We start from the raw sequence: 27,067 nt of genomic DNA, 5'->3' as shown, positions 1-27,067 counted from the left end.
TCTTTCTGCAGCAAGTATTGCCACAACGTTTGAGAGATGAACAGATTTCTTCTGCATCGACGCAACAGACAATGTGGTTCCAACACGATGGAGCCCCTGCCCATTATAGCGGAGATGTTCGTAACTACCTGGATGTCACATTTGGTCAACAGTGGATCGGACGTGGTGGTCCCGTGCGTTGGCCTGCTCGGTCACCCGACCTATCATGTCTTGATTTTTATTTCTGGGGTCATATGAAATCGCTAGTTTATGACACCCCTGTTGACAATGCTGAGGAGCTGGTTGCAAGAATCGCAGTAGCTGCCGAAGAAATTCGAAATTCGCCTGGAGTATTCCAGAATGTTCGGATGTCCATGCGTCGGAGATGTGAGGCGTGCATTGTAGCCCGTGGAAGAAACTTCGAACGCTTACTTTAATCCATGTACCTTTTGCTTCTTTTCATGTATTATTAAAACGATTTCTCACTTACGGTCTCTTTTCTTTATGGTGCTTCTGTGTACAACACCGCTTCAGGAAAACATTTCCGACCCCACATTGCTATATGATTTCGAGTTGTCAGGATGTACCCTACCCCTCTTAGAAGTTCTGAAACGTTTAACTGAAACACCCTGTATATATATTTTGTGTGTAAATCGCGTATGTTCTCTGGTCGATTTGCCTGTTTACTGAACGAAAAAAAACCCAGTTTCTGGGGGGGGGGGAACCTTGCTATCTACGCCTGAGACCGGCTAACTCAGCCACGGAGTGAAAAAAGCCCACTAAAGTTCCTCACGTCATCGACGGGATTCGAACCCGGGCCTTTTCCACCCTATGTGGGAGGACGGTGACGATACCACTGTGCTACCCGCGCAGACATTTTTGATTATTCGCTTTAATCGAGTCTCTCTCTCAAATGGGCTGAACTTGTACACGACATCCAAATATTCACTCTGCTCCAACCTGCAATACACGCTGACAGTCCATAGTACCCATGTGCCGAAAGAAAGACATTCCTTCATTTAAGCATGATTACACGAACATCTGGAACATGGTTGTTTGGCGTTTGTCAGGAAAAACCCTCTGCAGTAACCCCTCTTTGTGCTCAAGGCTCCAGAGATTACAGAGTTTCAATAGACACTTCCCAAATGTGACTTTAGGCACACACCGGGTGGAAAAAGTCCTAGTTCGAATCCCGTCGATGATGCTAGGAACTTTTATGGGGCTTCTTTTTCCCACTTCGTGGCTTAGTTAGTTGGTCTCTGGCGTAGATAGCAAGGTTTTTGCCCAAGAAATTGGGGTTTTTCGTTCAGCAAAACAGGCAATCAACTGAAGAACACACACAATTTAGAGCCACAATACACATGGGTATATGAATTAACTTTCCGGATGATCTTAATATAATCGGTTTTTCTTTGTGGCTTTATGCACTCTCAACATCGCACTTGACCTATGGACTATTGACAAGTCATATCTAGATGACATCTTGACCTATCTTACTTTGTGTAAAGGACAGGTGTGTAAGTGCCGGTCCTAGTATGTTGATGTCATTTTATGTTATGCTTAATTTGTAGCCTTGTTTGTTTTAATTTGGATTAATTTTCAATTTTGATATTTTGTTTTTCCGTGCTTGGTCACTTGTACAGTTAATGTAAGATTCCTCTCTTCTTCTCTCTCCTTCGCGCGTTGCATCCCTACTCGAAGTCTTGCAGTATGAATAGAAATTTAATTTATCTCCTAAACCCCATTCGCTTTCCTTCATTTTGGCTTTCTGGTTTTCTTTTGAAAATTATGGCAATCCTGTAAATAGCAGTTTCAAGTTGCAGTTTATGAAATATTTCTTTCATCATTAAGATCTGAAAATGTTTTCACTGACGATTGCATTTTTTTTTTTTTTTTTTTTCAATTTACGCAAAAATCTATTTTTGATTGCATTACAGCGCTACCTGTGTCATGCTGTCGAAGTTGTGCTAATGTTTCTGAGAAGAAGTTGTGGTTCGATTTTGATGGAGAGATGACAAATATAAATATAGCAGCAAAAGATAAAAGCTTGAAAGTGTACACTTGAAGGTATATATGATATTTTCTTTGTTTTTACCGTTGCTTGTCCTTAATGTTTACTTTGCTTTCATAGTTAATAGTAATTTTTCTTTTGCCTTGGGTACTCAATAGTTTTATTGTCACTGCTCAGCAATAGGGATATTTAAATGCAAATCTATGAACATTATTTGTTATTTTTAATCGTAATTTGCTTTCATTATATCCTTTAGACATTTTCAAGATTTCGTTGATTCAAAATGTCAAGTGTTTTGTATTTTTTTCTCTGTCTTTTTTTTTTTTTTTTTTTAATTCGTTGGTTTCGGTCAAGGATGAAACCTTTGGCAGCTGTTCCTCTGCCTTGAATGACGCATAGAACTACGCCGTTTAAAACTATTCCTTTTGTCATATTTTACGCAAGAGTCACTGTACAAAGAAAAGTGATGAAACATTCTACAGAGGTCTTTCAGCTCGTCTTAGAAACACATGATAAATTAGTGTTAACCGAGAGAAGGAGGCGAAATAGGTAAAGAAATCACATATTACAGTTATGGAATAAGTATGATATAATATAGAGGATAATGCATGTTTATTCATTAGTTCTTATTTAATTTTCTCAGGTGTCTATCAGAGCAGTACTGCCAAATAACCTTTATTTTATTATTATATTTTTTGTATTTTGCATGTAGTCTTTATATATGCAGTTGCTTAATTATTGCTGCCTTTGGAATTCAGGAAAAATTCAATCATTTTAAACCTTCCACATTTACTAATTTTTCCTAAATATCTTCAAGATAATTTGGAAAACAATTAATTTTAGCATTGTTTTTTGTAACATATACCAGAATTGTATCAGATAATTTATAATGTTGTACTCCTTAAATTTTGTTGAAAGTTAGCAATTATTATACTACTAACAATTCAGTTTAAGAAAATCATCCCAAAGGGAACAACTATATTTGATGTTAATGGTATGGATACATAAATTTTACATGTAATTATGCAGTAAAATGTTCTAAAAAAACTTGTTTCAAAAGAATCTTTTATTTATGAAATATGCAATGTAACTATTATCATCATTAGACTATAGAGTATTAGGGCAAGAGCCTCATGTTATGTGGTAGAATAACTAACGTATAGTTCAGTGCAATAGCATCAGTTTAATTTGTAGCTATCTACCAAAATAGTTAAATTGGCATTGTTTTAATTACATCTCATATTGTGAATACCTTCACAACAAATTTCCATGGTATTGTACTACCTTGAATAAGTAATACTTCACCAGTGGAGAAGACTATTGTTACTTATTCTTGGCAGATATCACCACCCAAATGGCACAATGAAATATAATTAAAACAATGCCAATTTAACTACTTTGGTAAATGGCTACGAATTAAACTGATGCTATTGCACTAGCCTATACGTTAGTTATTCTACCACATAGCATGAGGCACTTGCCCTAAGACTGAGAGGTTTTTGGGGGCACCAGCCCAAATGTGGGAACAATATTCCATGGCAGGGCGGATTTGCAATTTATACAGAGTGAGTAGCTGTTTGGAAGAAAAGTAACATTGAGAGTGAAAGAGAAAACCAAGTTTTTTAGATGCAGAGGAAGCAATATTTATAATGTGCTTGTGCCAAGAGAGATTAGAAGTCAGGGTAATCCACAAAAGAGATATATCATTTTGCCTAGAAATCGGAGTGTCACCAAAGATAAGCATAGGAGCAGAAGAATCCATTTTTTTCCAAGTTATATAAGACTTTTTTGCGAGATATAAGACAAGACTGAGTTTTTAGAAGGATTGAAATCAACTAAACTTTGCCCTACTAGAGAATTACCTGAAGATTGGCATTTAAGGAATTGGTAGCAGATTTTTGAGAAGTTGAAGCTGATTGAGCAGGACAAGGTTTCTCAAAATGGAAAGTGGAATGCAATGTGCTATCATCGGCAAAACTATGGATAGGATTTCCAGTCAATGGAAGAAGGTCATTAATATACAAGAGGAAAAGAGTGGGGGAAAGAACAACCTTGGGGGACACCGGCATTAGTGGAGAAGTTAGAAGACAGAGAGCCATCTACCATCACCCTCAGTGAGCGATCAGAGAGAAAACTGGATAACCAATTACTAAAAACAGTTGGCAGACCATAAGATGGAAGCTTGTTTAGAAGACCTTTATGCCAAACACGATCAAAAGCCTTTGAGATGTCAAGAGCAACTACTTGTGTTTCACCGAACCTTTCCATTGAATTAGTCCATAAATGGGTAACATAAGCCAGAATATCACCAGTGGATCGATACTGACGGAATCCATACTGGTGATCGTTGATCAGACGGAAGGTTGCTAGGTAGTTTAAGAGTTGGCGGTTAATTGATTTCTCCATTACTTTAGAAAGAGTAGAAGTAATTGCAGTGGGACGATAATTGGATGGGAGGGATTTGTCACCCTTTTTAGGAACTGGCTGGATATGAGCAAATTTCCAAGCAGAAGGAAAAACACCTTTGGAATAAGAAAGTGAAAAAAGGCGGCAAAGAATAGGAGTAAGTGCAGAAGCACAGGTTTTGAGAACAAGTGGAGAAATACAATCGGGACCTGGAGTTTTCTTAGCATCAAGATTCGTCAAAATCCTTCTGACATCCTTTTGACGGAAGATCACAGGAGGCATTGAATGGAGTGTGTTGGGAATGGTGGGAGGTGTTTTACCAAGATCATTAATACATGCGATGGAAGAAAAATGGGGTGCTAGCAGGTATGCTTTATCCTTGGCTGAAGTGACAATAGAACCATCTGGTTTGGACAGAGGTGGGAGCAGAGATGGGCAAAAGTTGCGGGCAATAGCTTTGGCAAGAGACCAGAATGCTCGGCTACCATTAGGGCAAGAAGCAAGTTTTCTACTCTTAGCCTGCTCAAACTCTAGTTTGGACTGGTTAATAACTGCTTTACAATTGTTGCGAGCTTTGGTGTAGGCAGAAAATGAAACTGAAGAATTAGAAACAAGCCAATTCCGATATGCAACATTCTTCTCTTGAACAGCCTTAGCACATTTATTGAAAAACCAAGGTTTAGATAAAGGACGAGATTTTAAAGTGGAGTGTAGGATAAAGGATTCCATTCCTGCAAGAATAATTTCACTGACACGATCTGAGCAAACGTTGACATCAGAACTTTTGAAACAGTAATCTGACCAAGGGAAAGAAGAAGTCTTGCAGGCCATCCCATTTTGCATTCTTGTAATGCCAAACAATATGAGGTTGAGAATAGCCATGAGATAAAGGTTTCATTGGAGAAGAGACAATCACCAAGTTGTGATCTGAAGTGCCTAAAGGACCTCTCACTTCGACCATGTATTTAGAAGTTGTTATTTGTGAGAAAACGATCAAGCGTTATTGGCTCTATGATTAGGATTGTCCGGTATTCTTGTACGTAAATGAACAATCTGTGCAAGATCATTAGTAATTGCAAAAGCCTCAGCATCACTACCAGCTGGGTCGGTGTGACTAGAAAACGGAAGCCATCTGGAGTTGTGAACATTAAAATCACCAAGGAAAATTACCCCACTGTTAGGAAAGTTGGACTGGAGAAGGTCAAATTGCAAAGAGGAAGTCATAGAGCCCCAAGTGATTAGTGGAGTTGGGAGAACGGTAGAGACAACAGATGAATTTGACACAATGAGGTAGAGAGATTTTAAGCCAGAGAAGGTCAAAGAGAGGAGATTCCAAATTGCCAAATCTCTGACAGGGAATATCAGAACGGACATATACACAAGTACCACCTTTGAGGCGAAAAGAATCATGCAGCGAATAATTTGGGCACTGAGATGAGCAGTAGTTGAATCAACCGATAACTGAGATTCTGTCAGAAAAAAGTACATGGGGTTTGGCAGACTGCAAGTGAAAATGGACATCGTTGAGATTAGAATTGAGACCACGTATATTTGTGAAATGAATTAGGAAGTGCTTGGGAGGTTTAGATCTTTTCGCAGATAAGCTTGCTCTATTAGTTTGACAATTCATGGTGTATTCAATAGTAAGAAAAAGTGGGTGGGACATGCTGTATGAAGTAATGAAATTTTTGGATATGGCGTACACATGGTAAGAATATACCCAGATCCTTGACATAACGTGGCCTCGACAATGCTCCCCGCATACACACTACTCGGACTCCCTCCAGTCACTATCTGGCAGAGTAGAGGTAGCAAGATTATACACTATCTGATCCGGAAGCCTCCTAGAGAGTTACCAATAGGTTTGGTCTGGTGTACTAACTAGCGGCTGGCCTGCGAACACCGTTTTAGAGCTGTACCCTTGAAATGTAAGGAATATTGGATCTACCACGATGTTCATCATAACCTCAAAAGTCATCAATCATACTGCATAATGGAAGAGATGGGGAAGGGTTGACCTAAACTTAGCTCTAGAGACTAAACATGGGTTCTACCACTTGAAGCCCCCAATAAGCAAAGTGGGGTATTTCACCGGTTGATGAGAGTCATCTACCACCTAGTACTGGCTGGTAACATAGAGGAGCAGCGTTCCTCTATGTGGTGTGGGTGCCACACCTCGACCCCTGCTTACGTTGGTTCACACCTGGATGGTCACCCACCATGTACTTGTGTATGGAGGTTATACCCTGGATTACTAACAGTCCCACCATCGTGAAGGTGCAAGCAGAGGATTTGGCTGTCACAGACCGTCTGGACATTGCCGAAATTGGATCCACTTGACTTGAGTGTTACTCGAATATCAGTTCCATCAGCGTTTTAGACTCACAGGTAGCAAGTACAGCTTGTCTGGCATATCTGAGAGAATGTCTGTGACAACCCCAAGGACCATAATGGGAGTGGGAATAATCTACAGGCCATGTGATTGTGAGGATTGTGATGAGAATCCTCTTCATGCAAATGGATTGGGCAAGTAAGTGTGAATGTCTTATTATGGGCAATTTCAATTTTCCTCTAATTGATTGGAGCAAATGGGAAGGAAACTCCACATGCGGGACAATTTTTAAATCAACTAGATGAGTGCTATTTGTATCAACATGTCATGGAAAGTACTAAGGAAAAGGATACTCTAGACCTCATCACCCATGAACCAGATGTGTGACAGGGCTGACTGTACAGGAACCAGTAGCAGGAAGTGATCACGGAGTTCTATGGTGGACGATGAAGAGAGAGAGAAGTAGTGTAGTTTAAAGGCAAAGGAATGGGTTATAATTTCAGGAAAGGAAATTATGGTGCTACATGGCCTCTATTAACTGGGTAGACATCTCACAGAGAGCGAATACAGTTGTATTATGGTATAACTTTAAAAAATTAATCACAGAAGCCTTAAATGCTTATATACCATTTAAAAAAATACTCCATGAGGAGGATTCCAAGTTGGATGAATAATGAAGTTGCCAAATTACTTGAGCAGAAAAAGAGCATGGAAAAGTTACAGAGCAATAAAAAGTACTCAAGCCTATAACAGCTACAAATCGATCTGTAATAATGCCACTGAAAAGGTTAGGCTGGCAAAGGCAGATTATTAGAAATCGCTGGCAAAGAGAGCAAAGAGGGGGGATAAGGAATTATTCACATATATAAATGCAAAGAAGAGGACAAACCAGATCAGACCTTTATGTAATGGACATGGGATTGTGTTAGATACCCCAGCTGAAGTTGCAGGTGAACTCGACAGTTACTTTGTGCCGATTTTTACAGAAGAAAAACCCTTCATGTCACTGAGAAATTTTTGGAGTGAAGTTGGAAAAAATGTAATTAATAATGTTGAAATTTACATTTATTTAATGAAAAAACTCTCGAGCCTACAGGCTAGTAAGGCTCCTGGGGTTGCCCTAATCTACCCTAAAATCTTAAGAGAAGCGGCAAATGAGTACATTGAACCATTGAGGCTAATTATGAGAGCATCACTGGACTCGTTTGTGATTCCGTTCGATTGGAAAAGTGCCAGTGTATCTCCAATACATAAGGGCAGTTCTAAGAGTGAAGTGGGAAATTACTGGCTGGTTAGTCTAACTTCAGTAGTAAGGAAAAACATGGAGACTATGATCAAGGGTTGAATTTAGGATCACTTAGATAGAAATGGAATTCTGAAAGATACTCAGCATGGTTTTGTAAAGGCAAAATCATGTTTAACTAATCTGGTTAGCTATTTTGACAGTCACTCAAGAGCTGGACTTGGGGAATAATTTTGACATTGTTTATTTGGATTTCAGCAAAGCATTTGACACAGTCCCACATGAGCGGTTACTTTATAAGCTGGAGCAGGTTGGAATCACAGGGAAAATCCTTAGATGGATAGCAGAGTGGCTTCAGGGCAGGAAGCAGAGTGTTGGGATAAATGGTTATTCCTCAGATTGGGTTGATGTAAGAAGTAGGGTTCCCCAAGGATCAGTATTTGGACCAATGTTGTTTTTGATTTTCATAAATTTCTTCGATGAAGGGATAGAGGGTGTGATGTCTAAATTTGCAGATGATGTAAAGATTGGTAGAGTAGTAATGATTGCCGCCAAGCAGAGCTTCTTCAGAATGACCTAGATAGATTTCAGAGATGGTCAGAAAAATGGCAGCTATGCTTTAATCCAGCAAAGTGTAAGGTATTGCACCCTGGGGAACAGTAATCCCAAAATAATGTATACACTTGGCGGAGTTGAACTAAAGCTGGTAGTGGGGGAAAGGGACTTGGGTATTAAGATACAGTCAGATATGAAGTTCTCTAAGCATTGTAGACTGGTTGCAAGGAGGGCCCATGGTGTCCCATCAATGATTTATCGAAAAATTGCTAGTAGCGATAGGGACGTCATAATCTCATTATATAAGGCTATTGTAAGACTGCATTTGGAATACTGTGTTCAAGTATGGAGACCACACCTAAAGAAATTGTTCTTCTTGAAAGGGTCCAAAGATGGGTAACTGGCCTGTTGAGATCGTCAAAATGGTGTCCATATGAGGAAAGCCTTTCGAATATGTGGATTGCAGAGCTTGGAAACTAACCTTAGACTTGATTGAGGTGTTTAAGGCTCTGAGAGGCATAAGCAAAATGAATAAGGACGAAATTTTCATGGTTATAAGTAATTCTAGAACCAGGGCCATAATTTCAAGTTACGGGGGGGGGATGTGTTTAGACTGGATTGCAGGAAGTTTTATTTTAGCCAGCAAGTTACTGGAATAAGTTACCCTACATGGGTAGTAGAGGCTGACTGTCTGGGAAAATACAAAGGTCAGCTGGATAATTACCTAAGGGAGGAGGGGAAATGTATAGGTTGTCCATTTTTTTTTTTTTTTTTTTCTTATTATTATTAATTAGTTTTTATTCTTATTTTATTTTATGTATTTTTGGTTATTTTATTTTATTATTATTATTGTTGTTATTTGGCTGGTGCAGCATAAGCCATAGGCTTCCTTGCACCATGTGGCCATTACTAATATTAATAATTATTTGTTACATATTACCATGTAACCCGCATCTCTCTTTCATTTATTCATTGGCTGAATAAATATTGTTGGGAGGAAAATTATTTTAATGTATAAAAAGATATTCTATTCAATTGTCACTGTAGGCTTCTATTGCACTCTTTATCATTGTCTCCATTATTTTCTCTGCACCTGAAACCACAAACTGTCCTGACTTCAGGGATTTATTTGGGTAATTATAGAATGGCCTCTAGAGGAACGGTTTTTACCATGCTTCAGTGATATCAGCAAATTCATTAGGTAATAAGATTGTCGAATTGCTATTCATGAACAAGATTAGAAACTCGCTGAAAACAACTGGTGGATTACTCAGTTTGGATTGTAGCATTTGTATGTGAAACATTAGACTGAGTTAACAATTCACTAAATGTGCTTACTGTTAGTGAATGTTTTTAAAACTTTTTTGGTTATCTCTTGTAATCTACAGCAGCATTGCAACTTTTCTCCATGTGTCACCTAAATGAAAATTAAATAGCCGAAATGTTAGAAATATGCATTTTAAAATGCACACACAGATCATTATCTATTATGGAAATGGTTGTGTTGTCAAAGATGCTCAACATTGGCTTTTTTTTGGCTGATGCTATATAAGTTTGTTTTCTTGCATCATTTGCCACTACTAATACTTACACTGAGACTTGTGAATAAAAGTTTTACACTGTGAATCTACTGTGTACCTTCATTTCCCCCCCCCATCAAAATACTATACTCTGCAGAGTATAGTATATTTTGGAAAGGGAACTTACAGGATATTTATTTTTATTGTACTGTGCAACATATTCTGTTTATTTTCTGTACTTTACCGTATACTGTACGTTAAAAGAATGGACTACTGACATGGTATTAAGATTTTTATTTTTATGAAAGTAAGTTGCAGTATGAAATGTGATACTTTTTGCATTGTACATTATTACAGTTATGACTGCTTGAAATCCAGCAAGTTCAGATCTGAGGATGCAGGATTTGAGAGGCGCACCTATTTATTTAATAAATTGAGTACAACATGCAATTTTTTTTTATATATTCCAAAAAATATATTGAGAAGATAACACTTTGCTGCAGAGATTTTTATTGAAATCATATGTATTCTGTGAGTCCTCTTCAGTGTACATAAATTTACATAGGATATACAAAGACTTTAAATGAGAGGTGTAAAACCCATGTTTAGACTCTAGAGCAAAGTTTCCGGCATCCCCCCTCCCTCCCCCCATACTTCTCCTTCAACCCATGCACGGTACTAAGTACTATAGGTTTTGATACCTTTCGTGTTTGGGGTTTTCATAAAAAAAAAAAAAGTAACATCGCAATCTGATTTGTGATCTAGGGTGGTACTGTCTTAGGAAATCTGGGATCATCTAGATGTGAGCACAGGGCAACAAAGGAGAAACGGTTGTATTCTGGTAACTGTAAGTTCTGATTTAAGGACATCCTGCTGGTGTCTGGGGAGAGAAGATTTTTAAGCTGTACTTATTCTGTGTTGGCTATCTTAGCAGACCTGTGCTGATATTTTCAGGGTCTGCATTGATGACTATCCGGAGTGGGGTTGAGGGGAGAGAGAGAGAGGGTACTTAACATCACTTCATCCTTCATCAAGACCATCCAAACAGTTTCCTCGAATCTTAGCATTCCTGGACAGGCTGTCAAAAATAGTTACATGATCACTTGTGAACTTTCCAGAGTTATATTGTATATAGTTCATTTGCATTCTTACAGACTGATGTAACATTACTGAGTGCAGTCATTTAATTTCCAGGTTGTTAACGTGCAATCAAATGGAGTAATAAGTCACTTTGTGTTAATAACTTCAAGGTAGGTTTAAAGAATTCTGCAATGTCGTTGCTCTTATTGAATTGTTGATATATCATTATGAAATATCCACACTATTAAAGCAGTCACTAGAATCCTAGTTCTCTAATACAAAACAAACCAGAAACAACATCAAAGTGTTGGAAAGGCAGTGGTGATAATCCCTTTTTAGACATCTTCTATCAATATTGTGTGCTGACATTTTTCAGTTATATTTTAGATGAAAGTGATGAGAGAGACAGTCACCATCACATTCACCTGTGATAAAATGTTGCTGTTTCTGTACAGTTTTCTTACCTGCAACTTTGTGTATAAATCATGCCAGTCTTCTTGACTATAAGTTTTTAATTTTAAAAAACTCTGAAGACTATTTTTTCTCTATCTCTGTCTTGCACATGTGCACACACAAAGCCATTCTTCTTTGCTAAGAAGATAGTAACTGCTCATGACAATGTTGTCATGTAATTAACTTTGCCTTTAAAATAATTTTTACAATGACTTTCCAAAATATACAAATATACAGAACTATAGCAAGGACGTTGATTAGTGCAGGATGTAGTTATGAAGAGGATTCAAAGAGTTGCATGCTTTCTTTTATTGATATTCTTTGTTTTTTTATGAACTGGGAATCTTGGAAATATTTATGAATGAAAATTTTATGAAAACTGGGAAATATTTATGAATATTTGCACAGGGCACAAAATCAGGTAGCTGACTGCAAATATACTGTTTTTCCTGGTGTTTTAAAAATATAGTAAATTAGAGGAGTTTTACAGAATTATAAAACTTTATTAGAGAATTTATAACTATATTTGCTAATGAAGTTTTTTTTTTTTTTTTTTTTCCAGAGTAAATTATAAAGGAGTCATCAGTGTAAAAACTCAAGAAAGAGAAGCAGTATGTCACATGTACAACAGTATTTGAAAATATTAAGTGAGGCAAAAACAGATAATGAGAGATTTGCTGCTCTCTTAGTTCTTTCCAAAGCATTGAAATCTTCGGATGCCACTAATTATAGCCTCAAAGAAATATTTAATGTTGTTCACCCATTTCTATTTAGACTTCTTCACACTAATGATGTTCCTGAAGGCTGCCCAGAAACAATTTTTAAGTCTGTTGCTTTAGCCATAATGTCATGTTTTTCTTTGGATCCTGAACTGTGTGTACATGATAGCATGTGTGCTGAAATAATTCTTTTCAAGGATGTTATTAAACATCAACCCACTTCAGATGAAGAAAAGGCTTTGATTCAAGATGTATTACAGTGTCTGTTAAGTATGGCTGCACATAATAAGGGTAGACAGCAGTTGTTAGAGAAAGGTATAGTAAGTTGCTTAACGGAAATATTCGTGTCACAGTCCTTTAGTCACGATAAAGTTTTTCATATTTTAATGTTATTAATTTGCCATTGTGGAAGTGAAACTTGGGAGAAAGACCCATCTGCATTTCTCTCTCTCATGAAAAAATTATCTCAGGACTTTGTTCTGGATAATTCTGCACATAAGTTTGAACTATGTGAAATTCTCATGAGAATTCTCATGAAGCATCCAAATTGTACATCTCAACCAGATGAAGAATGGTGTCTTCAGATTCGTGAAGGATTGAGTGATATTCTGAGAAGTAAAATTACAAAGTGCTATCGAGATGCTGCTCTCAAGTTAACGAGCATCATGGTTGAGAAATTTGGTATTCATTGGCTTCTTGAAGAATCAGAGGGTACTCATTTTTTTACTGTTGTTGTTCAGATTGTATGTGTTGAAGTCAGAATGATTCTGGAAGAAAGAACAATAGATGATATTGGCAAAGATGTAATTTTACTTACAGCATGCTATAATATATTGGAATGTGTAATATCTATATTAGTAGATGAAAGTTTATGGCACTGGCAAGAAAAATGTACACAACAGCTACTTTCATCTATTAAAGCAGCATTTAGTGCAATTCTAGCCTTTATGCATTCTTTATCCTCCAAATGGGATATTCTGATGGCATCAGATTCAAACAGTGCAGCCATTGCAAGAGAATTGACTTTTGCTACTGTTCGTATACTTTGTTCCTGGATGGCAGAGGAAACATTTGCTTTAAGACCAGAAGTGTGTAAGGTACTCCCTTTTATACTTAGGGTTGCAAAGGAGTCTATAGATGGATCTCAGTGGCAAGAAGGGCAAAAACTTGGATCAAGTGCACCAAATATATGCTATATAGATTTGATGAGATTTCTTATTGCTCCTTTATGCCATCTTACTGCTGATGATGTAACCAGAACTATTCTCCTTACAGAACAGCTTCATATCATAATGTTTGAATATTTGCAAAATCAGTGGCGTGTATATCAGAAAGCAGGAGTTCTGGACCTTGAAATTTTGCTGACTACTATATGCGGTATTTACTTGAATATTGTTGTAATGGAAGGAAAATTTGTTAAAGAAAATGCCACGTTTTTTTCATTGCTTAAGTTCTTGATGACTGTACTTCCCCAACTGAATGTTAATACAAAGCAGCTAGCACTCACAGCTAATTTTGCAGTACTTGGACTGCTCATTGCAAAGCACTGCCATAAAAAAATCAAGTCATGTGAAACCAGTTTTTATCGATATCTTTCAGCTAGTGTAAAATTTTTGTGGGATGCTCATCACGTAGAAGATGCCAATAACACTACGACGTTTGTTATTATCAGGGAATACCGTAAAGTATGGAATGACATTGTGGAACTGTGGTACTTAGGCATGCAGGCACTAACAAGTCTTTTGCCTTGTATTCCTTGGGTAGCTAATTTTCTCCTTGAGAGTGGTTGGCCTCAACATATTATTATGTCACTTAGTAGAGTAAGCGAACAAGCTGTGGAAGGTAGTATAAAATCAACTTACCAGGCATTTTTATGTGGCGTTGTGAGAATATGTCCTGATGCCATTGCAGCTTTGACAGAATGTGGCAGTTTAGGCGTGTGTCATACACATAAACTTAAAGAACTTGAATCACTTCTTGTTCCACAATGATGGAACATTTAGCTAATTGTGTGTAAATAGCAGAGTAGATGTACTGTATATGTTTTCAGTATTTGAAATACCTCAGAAATTTGACTCGAACTTTTGGATTTTGAAATGTTTCAAATTCTGAAACAAAAATGTGGGAAAAAAAACAGGAAACAGGATTTTCTATAGTGCTCTTTTAAAAATTCATTGTAAAATTGTAGTTGTAGGAAGAAAACTTCTTTGATTGACTAGAGTCAGATTGCAGATTCATTTGCCAGCGTAAAAAGTTGTTACTCTTATCAAAATCTTTTTATATAGCACATTGGCTATTTTTTACTATTCCTGAATGTTTTTATTTTGTTGTTTTTTAGTGCAGATAGAGATTTATGAAAAAAAATTTCATATTCTGAATGTTGGTTGTTTTCTACTGAAATTCTTGTATGTCCTTTTGTGAGGGAAAATGCTCAAACCCATAAGAGGACTTGGACTGTAACCACAATTTTAAGTTATTGTATAAGAAAAACTGAGAGCTTTTATTCGATATGAAAAATAAAAGTTTCTCGGAGTAATTGTCAAGACTCAAAGCTTGAAACATTTTTAGTTGTTCTTTTTTAATGAAAAAAAAAAAAAAAAGTAAACTGCAGCCATTATCAATCCACTGTAGGATGGAAGCCTCCTCAACGATTCTTGTTGAGAGAAATGGACTGTAATCTGCCACGCTGGTCCAGTGTGGGTTGGCAGATAGACTGTATTTAGCAGTCAGGGGCTGGAACCCCAGTCTACTCAAAAGAGCGTGTGCTACTACACTCCCGCTCCTGATCGCTCAGCTATGGAGGCCTCTTTAATGACATCATTCATATTTTCAAATCTCTGGGATATTTTTAATTCCAAACACTTTTTTTTTTTTTTTTTTAAATTGAGATACCTATTTGCTCAGTGTCCAAATAGTGTACCAAATAATGTTATATAGATTTGTTGAGTTTTTTTTTTTTTTTCTTTTCCTTTATGCTATCATAGATTCTCTCAGGTTCCTTATAAAGCAGAAATTAGAGAGATGATTGTTGCATATTTCTCCACAAAAAAATCCATATAAAACTTGCAAGAAGTCCATTAATAATAAAAAAAAAAAAAAAAAAAAAAAAACAAGTCGCCATTGATGCAAGGTTCTATTTGCATTTTGTGTTTTATGACTGCATTTGTTGTTAACCTTGTCATAAAGATAGTTAAAAAAAAAAAAATGCAATCTGAAATTATTTGATGATGAAGAATATATAAACAATATGTGGTGGTGGGGGGGGGGATATTACTGAGAAGATTGTATACAGTAAACTCCCATTATAGTGCCCTAAATAGCACTACCAATAGAACCCCATTTTTGTGATTTTTTTTTTCACATTTTGTGAATTTTTTGATGACATCGATTTTTCAGGATTTTTTCTGTGACATTTATGAAATGGTTAATACATAAGTTGAAACCTCCACACATACTTCTCTTCCTTTATTTTTCTTCTTTGATACCTCCAACCTTTTCCGCATGCTTAAAAAATTCAAATTAAAAAAAAAAGAGTTTAAAATAAACTAAATATATCTTGAATATTATAAACACGATAAATGTAGTATTAACACAATAATAATGCTTTAATGAATTTATTGATGCTATGTTAAATACGCACACACAAAAAAAAGACAGATTTCTGTACCAGCAAGGCAAGAAGATGAACAATGTTGAATTTGAATTAAAAATAAAAAAATGCAGCAAATGCAATATTAAATGGCTAGGCACCGAGTTGTAAAGATCAGCCTTTCAAATCTTGGAGCTAAATGTGAAATATCACGTGCACTGGAACCATTCTATGAAGTAAATAAACAAACATCAGAAATGATTCTTAAACTGGAAATCAAGAGGAAGGAGTGTTATTTTCAGGTATATTTATTTTTTGGGGACTTAAAAAAAAAAAAAAAAAGGAAATATAATTTTCGACATTAAAAAATGTGGGCCGCTTTGTAGGATTTACCACAGTCAGAAGAAAAGAGCATTAAAAGTGGGAGAGTAATGTAAGTGGAAGTGTTATGATGGGAATTTACACTGTTTTATTTTATATATATTATGTAATTTATTTACAGTTAAAACTAAATTAAAATCAATGGACATATCAGACAGTGAGCAGAGATAAACTGTAATAGTGAGATAATAAAAATATAAGCTCACCATGTATTGCCAGATATTGTCATCTCATAAAGTATTCAATCCTAAAATTTTCATTTTCAAAATCAGACTAATTTTCTATGCACTTTTATTTGCTCTTCTTCTATTCACCCCTCCCCCTACCCTACCAAAAAAAAAAAGAAAAAAGTGGAATTGTGTGAAATATCACTACGTAAGAAACTAAAATCCTACTACAACTTGACCAAAATAAGAAGCAAAAATAAAACATTGGTTCTTGATGCTGTTGCTGACATTCAGATATGCCAAGCTACCTGGGAGTCTAAAACAATGGAACTGATATTCAGGTGACACTCAAGTCAATGGACCTAATTTTGGCAAAGTCAGGTCATTTGTGACAGCTGAAGCTTGCTCCATCATGGGTATTATCCCCCATGTGTGAATCCTGAAATATGGCGCCTAGTACAGTAAGTGATCACCCAGATGCAAACCGAGGTAAGTAGAGGTCAAGGTGTGGCATCCACACCACACAGAAGAATGTCTTCTGCTGTAGGCAATACTAGGTGGTAGATGGCTCATGAACTGGTGCAATACCACCACTTTGCTTATTGCAGGATTGAAGTAGTGGAACTCATGTTTAGTCTTCATAGCAAAGCTCTGGCAAGATCCAATCTTTACATTTCCAGAGTACAGCTCTAAAATGGTGTTTGTAGGCCAGCTGCTAGATAGTCCACTGGACTGAACCTATTGGTAACTCTAGGAGTCTTCCAGATCACCTAGTGTATCTTGCTGCCTCAACTCTACCAGATAGTGACTGGAGTCTGAGTAGTGTGTATGCTGGAGAAATTGTCAAGGCCAGGTTATGTTAAGGAGCTGGGGATATTCTTGCAAGTGTATGCCATATCCAAAAATTTCGTTACTTCATACATGTCCTTGCCACCTTTTCTTACTACTGAATACAACATGAATTCTCAAACAAATAGAACAATCTTAATTGCTCAAAGATCTAAACCTCCCAAACACTTCCTCATCCATTTCACAAATGTCATCTCACTTCTAGTCTTCATGTCAATTTCCACTTAGTCTGCCAAACCCCGTGTACTTTTTCTGATAGAATCCCAGTGATCAGTTGATTCAAGCACTGCTCATATCAGTTGTCTGAAATATTCACTGTATGTTTACTTTTGCTTGAAAGGTAGTACTTGTGCACATGTCTTCTTGATATTCCCTATCAGAGACAGTAATTTGGAATCTCCTTTTGCTTTTCTCTGACTTGAAATCTTAAAATCTCTAATTTAAATTTGACTTTTTCCATTGCAACTCTCCTAACAGAGGTAATTTTCCTTGGTGATTTATACAGCTCTAGCTGGCTTCCATTTTCTAGTATTAATAGTATTTGCCATATAGGGCAAGGAAGCCACAGGCTCTTGCTGCACTGGCAAAAAAATACAACCAAGTAGAAAGAAAACAAATTATATGCTTCCCTCCTCACACAGGTAAGTATCCAGTTGACCTTTGAATTTATTCAAACTCAGCCTCAACTACCTGTGACCACAACTTGTTCCAGCTATTGGCTTGCTGGCTAAAAAAAACTTCCAGCGATCTAATCTAAATCTCAAGCTGTGTAATTTGAATTTATGACCCCTAGTTCTGGATTTCTTTAGAACAATCATTTTACTAATCTCTATATAAAGATTAGTAAAATGGCCTTATAAACCTCAATCAGATCACCTTTAAGGTGCTTGGTTGCCAAGCTCTGTAGTCCATATAATTAGAGTTTACTATAAGGTCCTGCCGATCTCGCCATTTGAGTTGCCTGTCTTTGGACCCTTTCAAGAAACTGTCTTTTCAGATGAGTTTTTCATATTTGAACACTTTTCCAACTGTGGGCTTACAATTGTCTTATACAGTGGAATTATGACCTGTGTCTACAGGATAACGTTTGATAAATCAATAAGACACCAAGGGCTTACCTGGTGTCTGTGGGCTTACTGTTCAGAAAACTTCATATCCGCCCATGTAACTCCCAGATCCCTTTCCTCCACTTTTTAATTCACTCCCACCAAGTGTATAATTTATTTTTGGGTTGCTATTCCCCAAGTGTAAGACCTTTCATTTTGCAGCATTAAAACAGCTGCCACTTTTCCAACCATCTTTGAAGTCTTCATGTCATCCTGAAGTCACATGGGCTCAGCTGGTCAATATGCTGAGGCTTTACAATTACTAATGACTGCACAGATTGTTTATTTACCTACCAAACAATCCAAAACACTGCCAACACCCTTGATCTTTTTCTAACAAATCTCCCCTCTAAGTACACAGTAAAGGTGAGTGGTCCTCTAGGCATCTCAGATCATAACTTGGTTACTCTCTCTTCTCCAATAGAGCCTTTCTCTCTTGGCCATTCTCAATCTCATGTTTGGCATTATAAGAATGCAAAATGGGATGATCTTCGACAGTTTTCTTCTTTTCCATGGACAGATTACTGTTTCAAATCTGATATAAATGCTCAGACCATGTCAGTGAAATTATTCTTGTAGGGGTGAAATCCTTTATTCCACACTTCACCTTAAAATCTTTTCCTTTATATAAACCTTGGTTTATAAACTTGCTACAACAGTTTATAAACTGTTCAAGATAAGAATGTGTATTGCAATTGGCTTGCATTGAAACCTCCAGGTTCATTTTCTACCTAAACCAAAGTCTGCAACAATTGTAAAATAGTTATTAATCAGTCCAAACTATATTTTGAACGTGCTAAGAGTAAAAAACTAACTTCCTTGTCCAAATTGTAATCGGGCATTCTTGTCTCTTGCCAAAGCTATTGGCCATGACTTTTGCCCATCTCTGTTCCACCATCTGTCAAAACGAGATGGTTCTATTGCCACTTCAGCCAAAGATAAAGCTGGCCTGCTAGCATCCTATTTTACTTTCAACTCGTTTATTGATCTTAGAAAACTACCTCCCATTCTGGGAATGGAATTCCCAGAGTACGGAATTCTATTCCGAGTGCACGCCATTCAATGCCTCAGTGGTTTTCACTCAAAAGGATATCAAGGATTTTGAACAATCTTGATGCTAAGAAAGAGTACATGTAACAGTATTTGCCATATGGTTCAGGAAAGCTACAGGTGTTTGCTGTAGCTTTCCGGAAGCATATAATTTGTTTGTAAAAAAAAAAACCAAGTAGAGAAAATTAATGCTACCTCCTCACAGGTAAAAAAAAAAAAGATAACATCAGGTAGTGATGGTATTTCTCCAAAACCTGTGCTGAACTTCCTATTCTATGTAGCTTTTTTCACTTTCCTGTTGCTATATAAAGGGAACTCGTAGATAACACTCGATACTGAAAAATAAATATAGCGTTATAACTGTGTTAAGATACAAGTTTAAGGTTTTAATTTTGTTCTGAAATTTTAATTTTACTGACATTTAAATCGAAATCATGACTCTGACCAGAGCAGCGAAGCAAAAGGCTCAAGCTAATGGGAGTGCTGTGACTAAGGGGAGAACTGAGGGGGGCAGTTGCCCTCTGAATCACAGCCTTTTAAGATGCACTGTTTGCTTGATGTTTGCGGAGCAATCGGATACAGGACATGATACTGCCATGGGGGATGTCTTTGTGTGTGCACGATGCAAGGAGTGCAAGGAAATTAGGCGACAACTCGGCATTGTTATGGGCCTATATGAGACCTTGAAGGACAGGGTGGATGCCCTCGAAGGAAATAAATTGAGGGGCCCATCAAGCTCTCAGCTGCCCACATCAACGCCAGAGCTTGCACTTGGTCATCTTGCAACACAGAGGCAGCCCCCAAGGCAGAATGCGCTGGTCCCACAGGAACTAGTAGTTGTTGGTGACTCTATTGTCAGGGAAACGGGGAACATGCTTTGTAAAAAGGATAGGTGGAACAGGACCAGGGTATGTCTGCCAGGGGCAAAGGTTGATGACGTTGTAGAGCAGATATCATCTTTTAAGGGCACAAAAGTTGATATAGTTGTACACGTTGGCACTAATGATATTAAGAGTAGGAGACCAGCGGAATTACTTAACAAGTACAGGTCACTGTTGAAAAAAAGCCGTGAAGTAGGGTTGAATTTGAGAGTGTCTGCAATTCTGCCCAGACACGATAGGAGGGAGTATATGATGAGAGCCTTGTCGATCAATTCGGCCCTGGAAAGATTGTGCAAGGCTCAAGGGGTAGAATTTTTTTCAGCCTGGAATGTACTTGTTAACAGGAGAGATTGCTTCTACAGGGATGGGATACACTTAAATAGAGAGGGTGCAAGAATATTTGCTGATGCTATCGAGGCAGTGTTAGGTGGGTCGGAAAACTGCTAGCTTGGGGGGAGACAAAGACTAATGGACTAACAGTAGCCACTGGCAGAGGTGAAAGAGATTCTTGCACTGCTTCTATTGGAATGAGCAGAAGCCTGAAAAACAAGATGCAGGATATTTCAGAGACTGCTGGAAGTCATTGCGGTACAAGTAAACACATGGGTTGTGTTAGGGTAGCTAAGAATAGAAACAGGTGCATGTATACCTGCGTATACACCAATGCTAGGAGTTTAGTAAATAAATTTGATGAATTTGAGGTATTGCTCAAAACATCAAAGGCAGATATTGTTGGGATATCAGAGACGTGGTGTCACACAGATATAAGGAATGCAGAACTGGAATTTGGGGAGTACAATGTGTATAGAAAGGATAGACAGGACAGGAGGGGAGGAGGGGTTATGCTATTAGTTAAAAAACACATAAAATCCAAGGAAGTGAAGCCAGTCGACATTGATGGACAGGGCAGTGTCGAGTCAGTTTGGTGTGACATAAGCATAGGTAAATCAAAATTGAGAGTAGGAGTGTGCTATAGGCCTAATGACTCTGATGAGAATAATAAGATACTGTACAGGGAAATAGAATGGGCCAGTAAATCAGAGAGTCTTATAATGGGGGATTTTAATTTCCCAGATATTGACTGGAATTTGTGGGTTGGTCACTCACACACTAGCAAGGCTTGGATGATTGTTTTCTACACCAGCATGTTCGGGAGGCAACTAGAGGGAGTAATACTCGTGATCTGATTATCAGTAGTGATTCTTCATGCATTAGGAATCTGCAGATAAAGGAACCACTGGGTGGCAGTGATCACAGTGTGCTGAAGTGGGATTTACTCAAGGAGGTAACTACCATCAGAGGTAAAGGGAAGGGTTTTTGCTTTCGTAAAGGCGACTATGATGGTCTGAGACAGTATTTAAATTCTATACAGTAGGACCAACTGATGATGTTACCAACAGCAAATTCAAAATGGGAAGCATTCAAGGAACTAATCTTGGAAGCTACCAGGCTTTACACACCAACCAAGAAATATTGTTCAAGGTTCAGGCCTAAATGTTTGTCAGATGAACTAATGAGACATATGGCAGAGAAGAAAAATGCATGGGATACATACAAATTAATGGGTGACATGGAAGCCTATGATAGATATAAGTTGGTCCCATTATGAGAGCTTCTTTGGACTCAGGGGAGGTACCCATGGACTGGAGATGTGCAAATGTAACCCCAATTCACAAAGGAGGATCAAAGGCTGACACAAGTAATTATAGACCTGTTAGTTTAACTTCGGTTCCAGGAAAATTAATGGAGGCACTGGTTAAAGAAGCACTGCAGGATCATCTGGACAAGAATTCAGTTATAGCTCAGACACAGCATGGTTTTGTTAAGGGCAGGTCTTGTCTGACCAATTTGATTGGATACTATGATGTCACAAAAGAACTGGATGCAGGGAATAACTTTGATATTATATATTTGTATCTTAGAAAGGCTTTTGATACTGTTGCGCATGGAAGACTGCTGCACAAATTGGAGAAGTGTGGCATTGGAGGCAAATTGCTGCTATGGATAAAGGGATGGTTGAGTGGCAGAAGACAGAGAGTGGTAATCAATGGACACTGCTCAACGTGGACTAATGTTATTAGTGGAGTTCCTCAGGGTTCAGTGTTGGGTCCATTGTTGTTTTCTGTATTTATAAATGATATTGATGATGGTGTATCAGGCTTAATGTCCAAGTTTGCAGACGATACCAAGGTTGGCAGGGTTGATAAGGACACTACTGATACTATGCTGCTGCAACAGGATCTGGAAAGGTTGAGCAGATGGGCTGAGAGGTGGCAAATGAAGTTTAACATTGACAAATGTAAAGTACTACATATGGGAAACAGTAACCCCAGATCAACGTATCAACTCTGTGGTACTACGCTGACAGTGGTAGAGAATGAAAAGGACCTGGGGGTAATTGTGCAGGCAGATATGAAGTTCTCTGAGCAGTGCAGACGAGTTGCAAGAGTAGCTCATGGTGTCTTGTCAATGATATACAGGAATTTTTCTAGCAGGGACAGGGATGTGATTATTCCCTTGTATAAGGCATTGGTCAGGCCACACCTTGAGTACTGTATACAGGTCTGGAGGCCTCATTTCAAGAAGGATGTAGCGCTGCTGGAACGAGTACAGAGAAGGGCAACAAGATTAGTGAATGGAACAAAGGGTTGCTCTTACGAAGAAAGGCTTAAGTTTTGCAAATTACAGAGCCTGGAGACTAGGCATCGGCGAGGTGATCTGATAGAGGTGTATAAGGCTTTGAATGGCTTGAGCATGCTTAATGCCGATGGGATTATTCCTCTTGCTCAGAATAATCACCTGAGAGGGCATAAATTCAAATTGCGGAAGGACGGATGTCGGATAGATGTGCGGAAATTTGCCTTTAGCCAGCGGGCAGTTGGTTTGTGGAATAGACTCCCATCGCTTGTTGTTGAAGTTGATAGCATAAACAAATTTAAGGCTCAGCTGGACAGGTATTTCGAACGAACGGAGGGGTGAAATGGGAGTAGTGGTTGTTTTTTTTTTTTTTTTTTTTGGCTGATGCTGAATAAGCTTGCTTTCTTGCATCATATGCCTCTACTAATGCTAATGCTAATGCTAAAGGTGTTTTCTCTTCTGCATTGAAATTGCTCATATCAGCCAGTTCCTGAAAAGGGTGACAAATCCCTCCCATACAATTATCCCATTCTGCTTACATCTACTCAGTTAACTGCCTTGTGTGTTCTGAGGTCGATTATCTGTTTGCTGGAGGAAAAATTCGAATATCCAGGGGGGGGGGAGCATGCTACCCTAGTCTGAGACAAACTTAACCCCATAAAAATTCCTCCCATCATTGATGGAAATCGAACTCAGCTCCTTCCACCCAGTGTGGGAGAATGGTGATCCTACCAATGTGCTACCCACAAGAGCACATTTGAATGGCTTTTGATTGTTTACTATAATGGTCTCAATAAATTTCCATCTTATGGTTTGCAACTGTTTTTTGTTGTTATAGGGTTTTAGGAGCATCGGCAACTAAGGCCATATTTTTCTATGTAATTTGCGTTTGTTGTGTTGTGTGGTCACAACATTCACTGTTTGCTGGATGAAAAACTCGTGTTTCCGGGAGGAAAACCATGCTACCCTGGCTCGAGATCGACTAACTACTCAGTCACGTAAAAATGACCCAGAAAAATTCCTCCTGTCATCGACGGGACTCGGGTCTTCTCCGCCTAGTGTGGGAAGGACGGTGAGTCTACCAATTGTGCTACTCACGAGAGCACTGTTTTTTGTAATAGGGTATCCAACGTCTGTCTGACCGATCACTGCAGGTGATGGTAGATGGCTCTCTGTTTTCTAACTTCTTCACTAATGCTTGATGTTCCTCAAGGTTCTTTCTTTTTTTTCTCTTGTATATTAATGACCTTCCATTGGAAATCCTATGAATAATTTTTCCGATGCTAGCATATTGCCTTTTACCTTCCTGAGGAACCTTGCACTGCACAAACAGTTTCAACTTCTCGAATATTCACTACCAATTCTTTAAATGGTGATCTCCAGTGGGCAAAGATAACGTAGTTGATTTCAATCCTTCTAAAACTCGGTCCTGCCTTTTATCTCGCGGAAAGGATTCTTCTTCTGCTCCTATGCTTATTTTTAATGACATTCTGATTTCTAGGCACGATCATATATCTCTATTGGGGATTAACCTGACTTCTTTTTTCTCTTGTCGTAAGCAAATCACAAATATTGCTTCCTCTGCATCTAAAAAACAAGGGTTTCTCTATCGCTCTGGGCGTTTTGTTCCATACAGCTGTTTATTCTGTACAAATAAATCAATATTCTACCATGGAATATTGTTCCCACATCTGGAAAGGTGCCCCCAAACACTCTTAGGATTCTGCTCTAAAGAGGGAAATTAAGTTAATTAATGACATCTCTAACAGAGTTTCTCCATTCTCTGTCTCATAGACGTTCTGTTTCCGCTGCATGCCATTTCTATAGATACTTCTATAGACACTCTTCTGAATTGACTTCTATAATTCCCCTCTTGCTTCGAAACCAGTCCGAACAAATGTTTCAACCAGACAGCATTCTTTTACTGTCCAAATTCAGACTCACGGCACCAACTTTTCTTATTCATTTATTCATCCACCTTACGTTTCCTGAAATAGCCTTCCTTCATACCTATTTCCTGCAAATTGCAATTTTCAGAAATTAAAGTCTAATGTCACACGTATGTTCTTTCATCTCAACATTCAGCCCGTGCTGAATGTTGAGATGTTATGTTCTAAGTACTGTAGGTTCTAATACCTCTTGTGTTTGGGGTTTCATAAAAAAAAAAAAAAACTGACCGTTTAAATCCATCTCTACGCTTGCTTCCTTCGCATCATTCACCACTACTAATACTAACTTAATCATTATTATAAAAATGGTGTTGTCAAACAGCTTGCTTGACATCGGGACTCCAGTGAAGCGATTGTGTAAAGCTTCCCCTTCCACAGTGTACCGCACTGTACAGTATAGGCGGATCCGAAAAAGAGAAGAAACTGTTGTATTAATGAGAAGCAAAGGCAAATTCCTAATTTTTGGCCACACGGGCCAAAAATCTCAATTAAATGTATAGGCAACAAGTGATAACTATTTCCCCTTCGAAAATTTACCATACTGGGTAAAGTACTTTTATTGAATAACATTCTTCTCCAAAAAAATACCATACTGTTTACTTTGGAAGAGGAAGTTCCTTTATTTTTACTGTATGTACTCTATAGTGAACTACACTGGTGTTCAAAGAAAGTACGTCACCTAGGAATTTCACATTGCTAACCCTTTTTCGCGATGGTATGTTACATTAATGACTAGCATCACAGATAGAAATATAAACAAAAGATATTTATTAATAGTTAAGGCAAAGCTAAGTAATATTTGACAGCTGCTCTCAAAATATTCCAAAATGAGCATTTGCAACCTTTATACAACAGTTTTGGTAAACACGACAATTATGGCTGAAATATTATCAGAAGCCCTCAGTTTGTTTCAGTCTATCATTTTAAATGGAAAACAAAATGAAAAGTTCAAGTGCAAAACTAATATTTAGTTGAACCGAGGCATTGACAAGATTAATTTCTGAAGATAATCAACTGATAGTTCGTGCTTCCAAACACGAATTATGCTGCCTGAAGTTCACAAAGTGTCTTTGGTTTCTTTCTGGCAACTGCAGATTCCACGCGATGCCAACTTTTCTCTATAGGATACAGGTCCGGGCTGTTTTTTGGCCAGCTAAGAGTTGTAATGGACCGTTCTTTCAACCATTTTTTCACCTGTAACAAATGTAAACACATTACTGTCGAACCTCTAATGCAGAATTAAGCTGAATTACAGAAGTGCCTACTTTCACTTTTCGTCCGATGATAAGGAGCAGAGTTGTCCTGAAAGATGCAGTTACTTGGCAGGTTTAAATGATCTCTAATGGTTGGAAGCAATTTGCCTTCCAATATAGCCAGGTATTCATTGGCATTTACGGAACCTTTTATAAACTGCAGGTGATCTACTCTGCGATACGAAATGCACCCCCATATCATTTGGCTGGTAGGGAATTTCACTGTAGACAGCATACAGTCTGGTTGGTATTCTTCACCACGTCTACGGCGGGGGGGGAATCGTTTGTCTCCCATCAGAGCCATGCAGGTTGAATTTCTTCTCATCCGAGAAAATAACTGACTTCTACTGCTAAAAGTACAAATAATATTGTTGCTTTGAACCTAAAAGGAACAGTTCAAGAGCACAGGATTTAGAAGATGGAATTATTGAAATACTATAGTTGGTTTTACTAATATATTTGGAAGTTGCTTATTTAATACTACTAATATTAATCTATTTGTGAGTTTTTGATATTAAAGAATTATGGAAGATAGAAATCCTAATGGTAAACGATCTTTAGACAGATCCAGCGGCACCCCTACTCCCACCTAAAATTCCTCAATCTCATGGCGATATACGAAGGTTAGGTGAGTTTGTATATTCTAAAAGTATTGGTCACGAGCAGTTAAGACCCGCGGCTCAGTTAGTACGAGAGCAGAGCACAGGTGGTCAGTTAATTGAAGTGGAGGGGATTGGGTCTATTCCCACCCCTATTTTGAATACTGATTCAGGTACAATGACTGATGAATGTGAAAATTATGCGAGTACAATAACTGATGAGTGCGATAATATTCAAGATGCGTCCTCTGTATATGCGGTCATTTCTAAAATGCGAAAAGATATCACAAGTTTACTTTTCGGAAAGG

At 37.9% G+C, this 27,067-nt stretch overlaps 1 protein-coding gene across 2 annotated transcripts; it reads left to right on the top strand.

Annotated features, from left to right (window-relative positions):
• The first annotated feature begins 1,939 nt into the window (after positions 1-1,939).
• On the top strand, positions 1,940-14,482 carry Neurochondrin (neurochondrin). Of its 2 annotated transcripts, none has more exons than XM_090376777.1 (2): positions 1,940-2,046; positions 12,142-14,481. In XM_090376777.1, the coding sequence occupies exon 2, from the start codon at positions 12,193-12,195 to the stop codon at positions 14,287-14,289; it is 2,097 nt and encodes a 698-aa protein (XP_090232903.1). In that variant the 5' UTR covers positions 1,940-2,046; positions 12,142-12,192; the 3' UTR covers positions 14,290-14,481. The 2 variants fall into 2 exon arrangements, with proteins under 2 accessions (XP_090232903.1, XP_090232904.1); XM_090376778.1 differs by lacking the exon at positions 1,940-2,046 and adding an exon at positions 2,446-2,539 and having other exon boundaries at positions 12,142-14,482.
• Positions 14,483-27,067: the final 12,585 nt, after the last annotated feature.

This window comes from Mastigoproctus giganteus, chromosome 6, assembly GCF_048544385.1.
Source record: "Mastigoproctus giganteus isolate SK-2022 chromosome 6, ASM4854438v1, whole genome shotgun sequence".
In the NCBI taxonomy this organism is placed as follows: Eukaryota; Metazoa; Arthropoda; class Arachnida; order Uropygi; family Thelyphonidae; genus Mastigoproctus; species Mastigoproctus giganteus.
The sequence above is the reverse complement of the archived record's forward strand: the minus strand, read 5'-3'. Positions and strand labels throughout refer to the sequence as shown.

What these genes read in the sequence shown, in the direction of transcription:
- Neurochondrin (XM_090376778.1), top strand. Translation starts at nt 12,193, where the DNA reads ATGTCACATGTACAACAGTATTTGAAAATATTAAGTGAGGCAAAAACA.